Here is a 15,380-nt window from a genome sequence, read left to right as displayed (position 1 = left end):
CTCACTATAGAGCAATAGAACCATCCGTAGAGATTCTCTAGTTTTCGAGAAACACATGCATGCACTGTTCATGAACCGCTGCTATCAATAGAGAAGGTGACATGAATGAGAAGCAGTCAATACTAATAATATTACACGTTTCAATGTCAAAGCTGAGCGAATACTAATAGATTTGCTTTTGTTCCATGCGAGCAAGCATATGATATCATCAAGCAAGCGAGCGAGCAAGCGAACACACACACAGCATGTGATGATGAGGACCGAGAATTGATTAGCATGGGTTTCTTATCTGCCTCGAGCGGGAGCTCGTCCGTCGACACGCCTCCACCAGCGCCTCCCTGGCCGACACCAAACCCTTGGGAACGAGAGGCCTGTCGAACACCGAGCTGTCGATCCAATCCTTTAGTCGATTCTCCTGCCCCCATGTCTCCGGTATCCACACCCGCCCCGCCATCTCCATCCTGTGCCTCTTAAGCCTCTCCCGCCCGCTTTCCTCGGCCGCGTGGGCTCCGACGCGCTCCATCGTGACCTCCGTCGAGCACGCCGCGCGCTCTTCGCGAGTGCTTTTCTTCGAGCATGCATCGACGAGCTCTTCCGAGCTCTTGACCGGTGGATCCTCCGAAGATGATGACGGCACCAGCTCGTCGCGGACTCCCGGTCCCCGATTCGCGGGAGCAATGACTATTGCGGATCCGGGATGCAGCTCCATCGAAGGGGCTGCTGCTTCTTCTTCTTCTTCTTCTTCTTCTTCTTCTTCTTCTTATGGCGTACGAGGGTTGGGGGAAGCTAAAAAGATCAAAGGGGAGGGGGTGGTGGAAGAACTAGTGGTGCAGTTGGAGGACACACAGCAAGGGGGGGGAGGGGAGATCAGGTGGGTGTCGCCGAGGAGAACACGTTGTGAGATTGGCTTCATATGGCGGAAGCAAAGTTTACGTGTCCGTTTTATGCCTTCACCTCCGGAGTGGAAGGAAGGATGAGAGGCCGCTGCTGACTTGCGCACGCACAGTGGGAGCCAATTGGAGTTGATATTTTGTGGGGATTCCCACATCAGAATTAAAGGTTGATGTGCGTCGAGACCACGACACATTCAACATGTGTGTGCCGACCACATTTGTGCCACCCGCTCCACTTTTTGTGACTAATCTCTTTGGCAATATAACTTTCTTTTTTCCTTTTCAACATAATTAATATGTATGGTAAATTTTCATAATCATGATTAAATAATTTTTATTTATTTAATTAGCTTGATAATTAGCTTGCTAGCTCAATATTGTTTTTTTGTTTCTTGAAAATAATGATCGCTTTTGAGTTCCACGATCTAGTTTCTATTGAGTTTGAGTTTTGAGTCGTGCGTTGGGTCGAGTCAATTGAATCTCATGAACCTCGCATAGGAGGTTTTCTTTTCCATATTTCTGTTGAATTATTTATATATAGCGGTAAATTTTTTTTAAAACCTAAGGTTTTTTTTTCTTTCCACTATAGCATATTTTTGCTTTATGTGTGCAAATCACTCTTATTTTCTGAAATATAAGTTACCCTTAGCGTTCGTCCATAGTCACCTTTGCACCTTGCTATCTATCATCGACTTCCTATGTCCCAGTGCGATTTTTGTTATCGTTCTCGTTACCTCTGCAATGAGAGCCCATCGTAAGGCTTTTGTCGTCGTCCTCGTTGCCACAACAACAAGAGTTCATAACCCATCGTGAGGTCTCGTTACCTCTTGTCCTTCACATGACTACCACGTCTGTCCACGAGACTCCTCTGCATAGAGGCTATGGTAGCACGAGAGGGGACGAGGCATGGTTTTTATCTTCTCGTCACCGTCTATGATGGCCACAACTTCAGTCTTACTTTTCCATTGCTTCCACCCATCCTACTCTCTTCAGACGCCCCAACCTCGTGCCGAGGATGAAGTCGAGGCTCAGGACCTTGCACAAGGGTGGAGGTGATGAAGCCTCACGACGAACGCTCGCTACGAAGATGATGAGGACAACGAGAGCCTCATGATAATGAAGATGGCTCGTAGCACAACACAACATAACTAACAATAAGTGGTCACAAAGGGTGGAGGCAACCTTAATGGGACGAAAACGACAATATAGTGGAGGCAAAAGATAATCTGTCTTTAAAAAATAAAAGATACTACATGAGAATTAAAAAAAAAACACTTTGCGGAAAAATAAAAATTGCCAAACTGCTGGCTTCCCACTATGGATTTACAGATTTGACACTCCATGCAACTACAGTTTCGATTTACAGAGTTGACAGCAATAAGTACAGAATAATTAACAAAAAAAAAATGCACCAATCCGTTCAAGATGGACCAATGCTGAATAAATAAATTGTCAAACTGCTGCCTTCCCACAGTTGCAAACATTATAACATTCATGAAAGAAAAAGAGAGAGAGAGAGAGAGAGAGAGAGAGAGAGAGAATAAATTATACCAAAATGAACAAGGGCATCTCCATATATACAAAAGAGCACAGACATGTTTAAGTTGGTGCATCTTTCGATGGAAATCTGGAATTAAACAAAAGCCAATCACAACTCGGCACAGTATCAGATGCAATAGAAGACATCTCAGGTATAGAAACTAAAAAAATGAATCATAAGAGGGAGATTGGAGATACTATGATGCAGAACTTACAACTGATGTGCATCTGCTGCTTCAAGGTCGGCTCTTTTCATCTTTGGCATTTGCCATCCAAAAATCCACCACTCCACAGGCTAATCATTTCAGTACATGCCCCATCGACAACCGTTTAATGGCTGCATTCATGTGCTTATCAAAGCATGTGTTGTTGGAACATGAGTACAAAAACTACCTCAGCTGATATTATTCAACTCCAGACACATTTCCCATAGTATCTTGAAATAAGATTAATCTGGATAGATGGGTCAAATTATTGACATTTGGTACTCTGAACAATTCTTAGATGACGGAAAGCAACTGGGAACTGCCAAGAACTTACAAGGTATAAAAAAGAATAGACTGTCCTAGGTACATATTCTAATTCGTTGAGGTAGACAATTTGACCTGTTAGTTGTCATAAAGACAATAGAGCTTGTATTCTGACAGATTTTGAATATCCACATTAGTCTCCCTTTAAAAGTTCAATTTCAATTCTGAGAGATCATCCATTGGAATTTCTAGGCCCACTAGATCATGATCTTGGAGTGCATCTTCATCAACATTCAGCCAAGAACCAATATCCTGACCTTGTCCACCCAGACCTTCAGCTACATCTAATTCATCAATGGAATCTATCGCATGCAGTGGTAAGTTAGTGAAGATAGTATCATCAACCTCTTTAGATGAATCATGGGTAATATTACTTGAACTTTGCAATTCAACTTCCTGATCAATTTTCATGACAGAATTATTCACAGTGTCAAAGGATTCTTGTGATGCTGGTGACAAAAAGTTGGCTGCCTCTGTAACTCGGCCAATACCATTCCCTGATGTTGACAATTGAGCTATCTTTTGCTTTGGCTTTGTCCTTGTTTTGCGTTCACCCCTGCCACTGGATGATGGACGACCAGCTTTAGCGGTAGAGCTTCTTCCCAATGCATCTTTGTGCTGATCCCTGTCTCTTTCAGTTTTTTTCCATTTTGTGCTACTTGGAAGAGAGTAGCTAGGAGTTGATATGGCTCTTGTAGCAGCACCTGTAACAACATCATCCAGAAGAACCTCCTTCTTCTTCCTGTCGGGTTTACTAACCAATTGATCTTCCATTTGAGGAAAACCTTGGTATGCATCCAATGGACCTCGATCAATCTTATTACCAAGTCCATGCCTCTCCATAACTGATGGTACACCTGAAAGCCAGTTAGAAGAAGCTGCAAATATAACCAGTACTTAAACAGCTAAAACAAAAACAGGAAAGGAAATCATGATGCTAGTTGGGTGTATGATCAACATTCTCTGGTAATAGCTATGGTGTCAATGGACCAGCTCCAGCAGGGCCTAGCTCAGTCCATTGCCAGACCACACTTGAGAACCAAGACCAACTCAAAGACAATAATCTTGATTGTAAAACATCAAACTATATTTGGTTAGTTGCCAAATCCTTTATGAGGACAAAATTATGTGCTCCATTATGTTTTTATATGATCATGAACAAATAACTGTATTAGAAGTACCAAATAACACAGGGTCACATATAGACACCAGTTTTATATACTTCAAAGAATGAAGTGCATTAAACAAAGATTATATGAGCCTCTCCAGTCAATCAGGCCCACAAATAAGGCTGAAATCCTGCTTACTAGATGGACCACAAATTTCAGCCCAGGGCAAGGTTGTGTGATTAAAACCCACTGGGCTAACAAGCAACAGTTCAGACCATCGACACTAATAATAAATTAATTAATAAATGTCTAAATGTGTTAAACTGGGATTATAATGTATATAAACAAACATATATGATACTTACAAATGCAAGTGCATGCACATACATTCGCATATGACACCACATGCATGTTTCTAGAGAGAGCGAAGAATGATGCAACCAAAATCCATACCTGATACTCGGGAACCAAGATGACCGCTCCGTGATTCCACATGATTAATAGCACCAGAAACATCTGAATGTTTAGCATCAATGTTATGTAGAGGTGCTGACAAGATCACATCCCGCAATGTCGGTTCACTGAAGCAGCTTCGACCTGTTTCTTCAAATCTGTGACATCTGGCTATTGTTCGCTTAGCAAAGGCCAATGCAAGTTGTTTTGAAACCTTAGTTATTCCATTCTTATGACTTGAACTACCACGCCCGCCCTGTAGAAAGAAGACAGATTTTATAGGTAATTTAAATGGACTCCAATTAACATCAAGGAGTGCCCGAGGATAATAATGGTATCTCATGAGCAGCTCAACCAGTATGCTGCTAATACAGTCAATATATGAAGCATGAAAGGGCACCAGGGTTTGTCCACATATTCAGATATAGCCAAATAAAATCAAACTAGTACAGGATTTACATAATCTATGGCTAGAATGAGGGTTAAGAATCTAGATTGGTTAAGCCTTCTGCCTCATATAACTCCAGGGTAACTGAACTCACCTGTTGTGATCCAAGAAAATTCCTAATTAAATACAACTATGAATTGAAGTCTGGTCATGTGATGAGGTTCTGAGGTAATATGAAAATCAGAATGACTATCTAAACTGATGGTGATCGGACACTGAAAAAGCACAATAGAACTGATTTTCTTCCCTTAAGCCATAAATCAATCCAAACTAGAGATTTGTTATTTAACAGAGCATAGTTTAAAGAATAATGCTACAAAGGTACAGACCTGTTTATATTTATAATAAAATTGACAGTATTACTTTCAATTCTAGATCACTAGCATAAGCAGAGAATAAAAAATCTAAATAGAAAAAAGGAGATCATTCATGGAAGAGGTAACAATCCAGGAAGCAAACTAAAAGTGCAAGTACTTTGCATTTAAGCTTCAAAGAAGATACCATTTTGAGCTTAGACTACACGATGACTTTGAAGGTTGCAGGGGACAAGTCAAAATTCATGAATCCAAAATTTGCATGAAAGATAAAAAGTTGAGCAGAACACCCCAATACTATAGTATTAAGTACATAAGTATAGATGCACCAATGAATTAATCTCCAAGGTAAAACCAACAATAGATAACATCATATGCATAAGAAGAGATTGGAACATTTCCTTAAAGTACCCAATGAAGATACAAATAAAGACTTGGCTAGGAATCAGTTACTCAGACATCTCTAGGATCCATCAACACTCGCTCATATCATTATAAGACAGCAGAAGATAGTAAAAAGAAACTTGCATCAATATTTTCAAGCAGAGAATTCCTTAAGAGAAAAACAGTACTAAAATGACAGTACACTTGAGTTCTGTGATTACCGTTAGCCTTTTGTGTGCCATCTCAACAAGTTTGTTCATTGCAAGCTGCTCAAGTTTCCTGTAGTTTTAAATTAAAGACTCTTCAGTTATGGTAGATCAAGGATTACTTATGACCAGTGAAACAAAGAAGAATATTGAAACTCGTACCTCTCCTCAACTTCTTTTATACCTTCAACTGTTTTTTCTAGTTTACCTAATTGAGTTTTCTTTTTCCTCACCTATTAAAGCAACTTAGCATTAGAATAACTGTCAATAATAAAGACCATAAAATTGTAAAGAGTTTTGTGCATTCTCGTGCAGAGTTAGAAATATCAAATATTCATACATCACTATATTCAAATGATAAAAATACTAACACTGTCAGGCTTTGACTGCAATATCTTACCATAAGAGATTTCCATACAGTAAAAATATTTTTGCATGTAACTTCATAAATGATTATGTCTTAATAGAGTTTTCCTCAATTGTGAAATTTCTCATAATTGGGTGTCAGCAAATTGCACAACCTTATATAATCTTGAGAGTTACAAGCTTAACAAAGCCCCTCTATGTATCTAATTATAAATTTTCAAAATAAATATCAAAACATTAAGCATTTCAAACAAATAACCTGCTCATAAAGTCTCATCTTAAGTTCTGTAATAACTTTGTCAATTTCTCCATCTTCGCTCTCAGCAAGATCAGGCTGTAGAGAAATTTATGAAAAAGGTAAGACGTATTAAGCTCAAAGGAAAATGGCAAAGTTTAACTATTACAATTTCAAGTAACACATAAAAATTTAAATAAATTACAAGGCTGAATGCAGATATGTTTATTCTGTTCATTTATCTTTCATCAAAAGGAAAGTTTGGTTCATAACAGGCTTACCATGCCAGTATGGTTATGTTACCAAGCACACGTCCGGATTTAACTGATGCAACCAGATGTACCAGGTAGTAAGCCTACCTCTTGGTACCGATATTATTTTACTTTTAGCAATTATCTTCTCTCTCTCTCTCTCTCTCTCTCTCTCTCTCTCTCTCTTCTAAGTGCTCTCTCTCCTTCATGCTTTCTCTCACAAATTCTCTCTCCCTGCCTCCACCACTTGCTCTTTCCTGTCGTGTTGTCACCGTCTCCTCCCTCTCTACCTCCTCATTCTCTTGGTAAGGATCGTCACCATCCAACAACTGTCTGGTATTGGCACCTGACTGAGATTTTAAGCATTGCCACAAGCTATATCAAGATTGGATTACCTCAAGCCCACTTGAGTATTTAATCATAGATCTACTTGAACTTATATATGGTTTGCAGGGATTTGATTATAGTAAAATTATAGAGAATCTCGTATGGGCAAGGCAAGGCACCAAACTTAAGCAAAATATGTGGAAATAAATAGATAGGTATGCTCTTTGTTCGATTTAATCAGACAATGTTTCTAAGAAATGCCAATTGCCAAGTACCTCATGCAGTATTTCCAACAAAGGAAAATATAATTTTTCTTATGCAAAGAGAAATTAAGAGAAAATACATGAAGATTCAAACAAAAAGAAGAAATAGCAAGAGACATCATCCGGAAAAAGATAGCCTTCTGAACAAGGACAAGTGCTTTTGATTTGGTGCTATCACCTATTAGCATTCATTTCTTTTCCAATTAATTGCTTCAATAATTTCAAAATACACCACCACACTACTGCAACAGAACTTAAACGCCAAGATTAAATTAGAGCTGCGCCACAATCTATGTCATCAAGATAAGATAAAATAAACAATACATTTTAAAGTATACATACCACTGCATCCGGAAATATGCCTATACTGTGGAGTTCCATCAAAATCCTATCATCAAGAGGCATGTCCTCAAACTGGCGCTCATAGGGAAAAGTGTTGTCCATTATCTGCAGCTGATTAAGATTATTTTTCTGGTAATCAGAAAGTGAACCATTATATGCATTCATAACAGCACTATTTTCCACCAGTGGTTCATCTCCAGACATGAAATGTTGAATATTTGAGTGCCTAAAGTTGTTGGAGACCATAAATCCATCACAAGGCATATTATCTCCCATACAATTTTTCTGATTCTTATAATTAAGCTCCAACTCACAATCCATGTTCAGTAAATCTTTAGCATGATCGTTAACACGACTATTAGTACCATAATGAACATAATCACTTGACAACTGTAAAACTGATTCGCCTTGGGAGTCATTTTCAACTTTTTTGATATCATCTTCTGTGATAAAGGCTGAGAGAAGCCTCTGCGAGAGTGGAACCATTTTGTCATACCATCTCTTGGTCTCTAATCTTCCAAGTGATGCATTGACATGCTGTGTCCCAGCAGCCGAATAATGGGTCTCAAAAGATTTGTTGGTTGATCCAACCACACTTGACTGCTCTCTGGCAAAGGAAATGTGAGGTGAAGATGCCACATCGTAAAGGACCTCATCCTGAAAAGAAATGGAATGATTCTGATCAGACACCAACACAGGCTGCTGAAAAGTAAAGTTACCAAGTCTACAGAGTTGTTAATTTAAAATCACTAGTATCACAATTCACAAATATAGTTCATTGAATTGAGTGACAAAGAAAGAGAGAAACTGATTTCATATTCAGGAAGCGCTAAGGTTATAAACATACAAGTCCACACCTTCTTCAAAGACGAAACATGAAAGACATATGCAGAAAATTAGAAGTGGCTAGTACCATTACATCATGGCCAACTTCAACCCTGTTAGACAAACTTCCATCTACCTCCTTAGCAAAATGAATCTGTTACAAAGTTGGGTAAATGAAGAGTAAGGCTTGTCAGCATAACATAAACAGATACTATTATTAAAAAAGGGATCATACAACATAAACACTAACCTGATGCTTGACAAAAGATATATCCTCCAATGTCACAAATGAAAAAATGGATTCCATTTTTTTCCAGAAAGTGCTTAAACAGGCATGATCTACAAAAGTAAGAATGACAATAAAACAAAGGAAGCAAAGTGTAAATGGATTTGATTTGTGGAAGCAAATATTTTTAAGATGAATCTCACAGCTGGCGTTACGAGCTGCATTTGCAGCTGACAGTAATTCTTCTCGATCATCCTCTGATTCTCCTACAAAATTTGATCATATAAGGTTGCGCCTTACAGATGTAAAAAAAGCAAGGAAAAGATCAACTATAGAATTGTTAAATGGATATAAATTCTAGAACCTGCCAATTCAAAGGAACCACCATTCATAATTTGTGTACGGACACAAGTCTTCCGATCAGATAACTTTTTTGAAGGAGGGCGGCCAATCCTACTGTACCGGGCAATAGTACAACTTAGTAAGCTTAATCCAATTCATAAGTACAAAGTAATAGCAAGAAAGTCTGGAACCTTTCGCTCCTTTCAGAACCATGCTTTCCATTTTTGAGTGGCTTTGTAGAATCTACATTTTCCAGTTTCTCCCTTGGTAGAGGTAAACATGATTTTGACTGTACTGAGCCTCTTCCACTCCTACCTTGTCTTCGAACTCCGTCTCCAATTTCTTCTTTTGGAGTAGTCTTGGTCTTCTTTGATGGCAAAGCAGAAGTTGTTGCCTTAAGGGGTGCTTGAGCACCATCTTCTAGCTCAAAATTATCAGTTCCTTTCTCCTTCAACTTGTTCTCGACAGCAACTGACTCTTCACTTTCTGATAATACTGCAGGAGAGAGGACATTATCGAGTCTCAGTTTTGATTGGTGACTGCTACTGGGCCTGCCTCTAGAAATTAAAAGCCCACTGGTATCTGTAGTTGTCATTCTGGCGCCACCATCAGGAGTAGAAAATCCTTCGTGTGAAAACTGAGCATCATCCAAGTTTGAGACTGGAGAAACTACATTAACCCTTCTTGTTCTAGAGATTTTTTGAGGTCGTTGACCCACCCATTGAGTTACAGAGGGTGATGATGATTCATTATTTATTGACCCTTTACGATTGTTCACCCCATTTGACGGCTGAATTTTGTTGATGCAGGGGGCTTGCTCCCAACCATCAGTGCTTCCAGATGAACGAAGAAAATTAGAAGATGCATTCATGACAATGCCTGAACCAGTTCTCAGTGCTCTAGATGCTTTTCCTTTTATCAGAGGACTTTGGTTTCCCACTTGAGCATCCTCACGCATATTTAACCTGGATATAACAATGAGCCAATGTTATATTTGCTGAATGTTCAACGATAATACGTGCAGAGCTAAAAATGGAGCAAAATATTTAAATTTTAAAGCAAAACAGAAATCTCCAGATAAAAGTTTGAAGGGATGTAGCCTAACACTAGTGTTAGCCACTTAGCCTAACACTAGTTTGCCTCTAGAGGCTACATATAACACCATGATACATAATGTAAACAGCAACCATATAACCCTCTCCAAGGACATTACACTAGATGCAAGTTTGAAGGAATTTGCTTTGCAGTAATGGGGAGCTTGTATTGCAGTCTTTCATGATTTTCTATCTTATAATGTAGCCACAAAAGTAATATAAGTGTACTGTAAACATACTTATTGCTTCCTTTAGGCACCATTCGATCATTATCTTGTCCAACAAAATGTTCTCGTCTTTCATTTGGAGTGGAGCTACCATCCAAGTCATTCTTGAGTATTCCACGAGAGTTAGCACCACTATTTTCGGGGCAGCTATCCATCTTGTTGCTTATTGTGGTTACACTAGACAAGCCAGGTCTGCAAGATGAGAGTTTGAAGAAAATATTAGCAGAAATTTTCTAAATGTTATTGAGGGATAGAAAGAGAGTAGGGACGTGAAAGATCACCACTACCTAGTCAGCAGGGATTTTTTGTTAGATCAAAGTTCTTTTTTCTTTTTCTTTTTTCATTCAACAGATTGAAAAGCAAAAAAACTCACCATCAGAAAGATATCCCTATTTTTTGACCAACTAAATGTTTCCAAGAAATTATCAACCCACAAAGCTATATAATAAATCAAGAAGCAATAGTTCTCACTGACATTTATCCACGTTGGTGAGTCCAATCCTGTTGTATAGCAAAATTAACTTTTCACAAAGGTTAATGGATAAAAGCTAACAACAGGACTTGTATCAAATGTTGATAAATTTATAAAAACAACTGGCACAAATTGAATTTTAGGGACCCAAATAAAGTTCAACCCAGATTTGAAGGATTGAGTGATGTAATTTACACTTTTTTTATATTTGAGCTGAAAAAACAATGCTTGAGTTGCATGCTCGTACTCAAATCAGTATAGGTTTTCCTGCATGTACTCATCCTGAACTTGGTTAACAGGTACATCACTACTTCAGCTTAAGTGGGTCAAATAAGCACAAATGCCCTGAAAAGACCAACCATATCTAGAGTCTGATACCATTCAAAACCAAAAAAAATTAGATTTACCCTTTAAAGAGAAACTGTCTCTTAATTCCCTAGATAGTGCATGTACAAGGTCAAAACTTACTCATAATAAACATTGAAATCAAAAAGTAAAAACAAAAAAAGAAAGTAACTCTCATATTAAATTGAAAAGAATATAGGGGCTCTAAATTACAAAAATGGCCATAATGCTAATATTCGAAGCCTAAATACTTCTTACACTAATTGGAAATTGAAGGAATCCAAGCATCATAGCTTCTTGATGTACTAGTTTAAAATTGCTGGCTTACCTTGTCTTGTTACTATTTTTCATTGTGTTCTACTGTTAGATGAAAAACCTACTACAAAAATAAAGGTGGCCACGTGGATAGGACTCTACCAGTATGAGATCTGGGGTAAGTTGAGGTACAGAGTCTTACCACAGTAAGCAGCAATTCCTAACCCTAACCCACAATAGCTTCTTTCTCCCACCCTCACCATACCCATCCAATATGAATTAATATTAACTAATAAATTTTTGACTTGCAGAATATCATGTTTTACCCACAGATCTAGCTAATCACATAAAACACTTCTGCATGATAACTTTGAAATGGCTACCTCATTGAAGTCCTGAGCTCTAGGACCTCATACTCTAAACTACGGTACTACTGAAAAAGAAACTAAGAATAGTTGCACAATTTTGTTAGCAATCCAGAAGCAGTTATTTGTTCTAAACAAAGTAGGATGATGATTCTTATCTCCAGTGACTTAAACAAAGATCCTTGCTTGAAAAGTATAAATAAATTGTTTAAGGTGTATAACCTCCTCAAATAGTTACCTGAATCCAGTGCCATCAGAAGGGCGTAGACGAGATTCACTGTTAGGCCTCTGCTGAAATGGTTGTTTAATATCTCTATCACCATCTATTACTCTGTTAAGGCCAACAGAACGCTTTCGTTTATTTTTCTCCCATCCATCACCCCCTGGAGGGAGTCCACACATCTTCTCTTCTGAAGGTATTGGCCCCCCATTGCAACCTCTAAGCATAACTTTATCCTTGTCAGAAAGCACATTTTTATCCTTTTCTATAACTGCACCTTGCCTCAGAAGAACAGTTCCACGCCCTTCTGGCTGAAGCAGATAAAGGGGAAAAAGTCATTTCAGCTATAATGAATAAACTAAAAACTTCACATTTGAGTTTCAATAAAAAAAAAGAAAATGGATCGCAAACAAGTAATCAATATGCTTATTTCTAGCAACAAATCAGAGAGGCATGTAACTGGACTGATAACAAATTCTGAATAAATGTTAACAGACTAGTTGAACTTGAGGCTTAAAAGCATGCATAGATTTGCTGGAGGAAGAATGATTATAGATTGTAAACATAGTTGGTTATTAACAACTAAGACAGCATTAATTTATTAAAAATCCTCAAATCACCAAAAAGTGGTACAACAGACTCCACAAGAAATGACAAAGACAAGAGCCTTATCACTCAAGATAACACCTTGGGAAGATATACAAACCCGTACTTCCGCCATAGAGGAGCGAACACGTTTATTTGGAATTACATTCTTTGCTCTGTCCTCCAGTCTTGGACTTGCAATCTCTGAAGGGCTTTGATGACTCTGACTTCCCATCTTAAGTGGATTTGAATTACCTGACTTCTCATATAACTGATCAGTTCTTTGTCGTTTCCTTGAAAGCAAGTTGCGATATTTATCCAATTTCATAATTGATTCCTGCAATGACTTCATTCTATCCCTGGTGAAAAAGAAGTTAATCATCAGCAAGCAGCCACTACAATGTCACTGTATAATTGAACCAATTCGAAGTATGTTTACTTGCATGCAGGATTTTATACACATATCCCATGTGCCAAGCAGTGACATGATTAAAATCCAGCAGATACAAAGGTTGAACAATTAATGGTTCATTCAAAGATAGATTTGTCCAGAACAGTATAAAATATAGTAACTATAAGCAAATCATGCTTTCATAGATACAGAGAAAACAATAGGCTAATGCATGAAGAAACTAACCTTGCTCTGGTTGATGACTCAAATATGCTAGCTCTGAAACGTTTAAGATCTTCTGATGCAATGGGAGGGAGCAGCTTAGACTGCACAGATCCAAAAGAGTGCTCCTCAACTGTAACACCTAGAACTCTTCTTAATTCTCCAGAGCGAGAATACTTTTGCTCGCTCATTGAGAAATGCTCTAATGAAAGATACTGCAGCAAATGTGGTATTTCTGCAGAGGAGGCTGTGTTTCTCGATGTGCTGGGCCCAGTGACCAGAATACGGCTCTCCAAGCTCTCGCGGAAGCTTCCAGACCTCTCCAAACCAGAGCCTGAGTAGGCCCCACGCTGCCCATTGTGATAGGAAGCAGCAAAGTTTGGTCCATCCAGACTACTCGAAGCTGACTCCGCCCTCATACTTCCTGACATTTTCATGCTTAATCAACCATAAAAGCTCACATCCACATCTCATTCCTGCATATGGACATACATTCCTTATAAATTTCTACAACCTCAGAAGCTGATGTTGGTACATAACTGGTCTTCCACAGAATTGAAAGAATTCTTTTAATAGAAACTCTAAATGATACATCTCTTCTAATAAAAAGAGAGGCGGCAAGTGAGACAATGTTCAAGTGTGGGTTCAAAGACAATGTTCAAGAAACACGGGTCATCCAGCTACGAACAACAGTGAATGCAATAGTAATTCAAAGTTCCGAACCCATATCGAAGCACAAGAAGATGAGGAATTACGTGAATTCATCACTGAGAAACTCCACAAGAAAGAAGACGAACTGAAAGCCCAAAAGCACGACTCGAGACACTAAAATGAAACCAAACAACTCAATTAGAAGTACAAAACTAGCATATTACAACTACAAAAAGCTCTCCAACTACCGAGTCGAACCCTAACGAGAACCAGAAAGCAATCCACTGACTTCAGCAAAGATTTGGAAGCAAAAGACACGAAGTAGCCAAGTAAATCCACCAATTCGAAAGCTCAAGCTACAGCTCACAAAGACGAGACAAGCAGGAAAGAATGAGAATCAGAAGCTGAAGCAGCTAAATCTCGACCGAAAAGGAGCAGAAGGGAAAGCGAAACCCTAATCCGCGGACGAACCTAGCGATCCAATCTCCCGCGATCCCTTGCTCCTCCGGCGATCGCAGCGCTGGTCCGGCGATTGGGCGCCTCGACTGCCGGCGTTCGCTGATCGGAAGCGATCGGGGCGGAATTGGGCGAAACGGAGACGAAAGCGATCGGGTAGGCGGCGGAAACTTCCAAAACGAAAGGGGTCGGCTGATGTATTAAAAAAATATTAAATAATAATAATATAATATTTACACATTTTTTTAGGGAGACTGTCGCCTATATTTTAGGAGGAAAAGAAGAGAGGAGTCATGGATCGGATTGGAGGCGTCTCCTTTCTCTTTTTATTCCCAATGAGATCGCGGTATGGTTTTAGGCGGACACGAAAGAAGCAAAACAGGACTGCACCGAACTGGACTCGTCCGCTATGGCATTGGATTTACAGCATTGTTTTTGCGGTAAGACGTGGCTGATGGCTTGTCAACACACTCGACTCCCTTGCAGTGATTGCATTATTCTCTGCACTCATTGCTCTTTTCTTAAAAGAACCAAAACGCCTTAACGTTTATTGGATCCTACGTCACTCATCCGCACTCCATTAAACTATTATCCTCTGACTTGATGAGACCACAAAAAGGGACGAATTAACGATCACATTGCGCATAACCACTCGTTTGACAAGCAATGGGGTCAGCAATTAGACACATACCAATGGTAGTACTGCATGAAGACGAAGCATTGCTCGAGTGTGTGACACCAACGGCCAGGATTGATTAGCTGATAAGCTTCTCCACAATCGGTTTCTCCAAATTAATGATTGGCTGTGTCCAGGCTTCGAGCAACGCTTATTCGCACAGGTACCTAGCTTGTGATTGGAGCTCAGCGGGGTCCATCTTAGTAGAACAGGTGGAACTTTAGCATGGGACCAACTTCGCGAGAATCGCTGGGACCCATAGGTGGGGCCCGGGAACGCTCCAATAACTAGTCAAGTAGGCGGGCTCGTAACAGACGAGGGCGGAGGAAGTGTTGGTTTCGGAAAATGGATCAGATTCGGACTTGATT

General features: G+C 39.3%; 2 protein-coding genes across 7 annotated transcripts; both read right to left on the bottom strand.

Moving 5' to 3' along the window:
- Window positions 1-271: 271 nt before the first annotated feature.
- LOC135612136 (protein BIC1-like) lies at window positions 272-709 on the bottom strand. Its single transcript, XM_065107993.1, has one exon. The coding sequence runs from the start codon at window positions 707-709 to the stop codon at window positions 272-274; it is 438 nt and encodes a 145-aa protein (XP_064964065.1).
- Window positions 710-2,862: 2,153 nt separating this feature from the next.
- Window positions 2,863-14,612, bottom strand: LOC135584553 (uncharacterized). 6 transcript variants are annotated; one of them, XM_065103935.1, is made up of 16 exons: window positions 14,352-14,612; window positions 13,254-13,705; window positions 12,738-12,975; window positions 12,050-12,342; window positions 10,387-10,566; window positions 9,245-10,018; window positions 9,076-9,167; window positions 8,915-8,977; window positions 8,736-8,824; window positions 8,574-8,639; window positions 7,661-8,317; window positions 6,502-6,576; window positions 6,039-6,109; window positions 5,892-5,949; window positions 4,525-4,780; window positions 2,863-3,807 (listed from the first exon to the last, which is right to left on the bottom strand). In XM_065103935.1, exons 2-16 carry the CDS (start codon window positions 13,664-13,666, stop codon window positions 3,107-3,109), a joined length of 4,026 nt encoding a protein of 1,341 aa, XP_064960007.1. In that variant the 5' UTR covers window positions 13,667-13,705; window positions 14,352-14,612; the 3' UTR covers window positions 2,863-3,106. The 6 variants fall into 6 exon arrangements, with proteins under 6 accessions (XP_064960007.1, XP_064959999.1, XP_064959988.1 ...); XM_065103927.1 differs by having other exon boundaries at window positions 2,863-3,819; window positions 8,580-8,639; XM_065103916.1 differs by having other exon boundaries at window positions 2,863-3,819; window positions 9,076-9,164; window positions 14,352-14,611.
- Window positions 14,613-15,380: the final 768 nt, after the last annotated feature.

The sequence above is a fragment of the Musa acuminata genome, chromosome BXJ1-2 (genome assembly GCF_036884655.1).
Source record: "Musa acuminata AAA Group cultivar baxijiao chromosome BXJ1-2, Cavendish_Baxijiao_AAA, whole genome shotgun sequence".
NCBI classification, from domain to species: Eukaryota; Viridiplantae; Streptophyta; class Magnoliopsida; order Zingiberales; family Musaceae; genus Musa; species Musa acuminata.
The sequence above is the reverse complement of the archived record's forward strand: the minus strand, read 5'-3'. Positions and strand labels throughout refer to the sequence as shown.

Excerpts from the sequence above, each read along its gene's own strand:
- LOC135612136 (XM_065107993.1), bottom strand. The coding sequence starts at position 709 with ATGGAGCTGCATCCCGGATCCGCAATAGTCATTGCTCCCGCGAATCGG.
- LOC135584553 (XM_065103907.1), bottom strand. The coding sequence starts at position 13,666 with ATGAAAATGTCAGGAAGTATGAGGGCGGAGTCAGCTTCGAGTAGTCTG. Across the intron at positions 8,978-9,075 it reads TGGTTCCTTTGAATTGGCAG|GAGAATCAGAGGATGATCGA; the intron begins GTTCTAGAATTT and ends CAAATTTTGTAG. Across the intron at positions 6,577-7,660 it reads GCATATTTCCGGATGCAGTG|CCTGATCTTGCTGAGAGCGA; the intron begins GTATGTATACTT and ends ATTTCTCTACAG.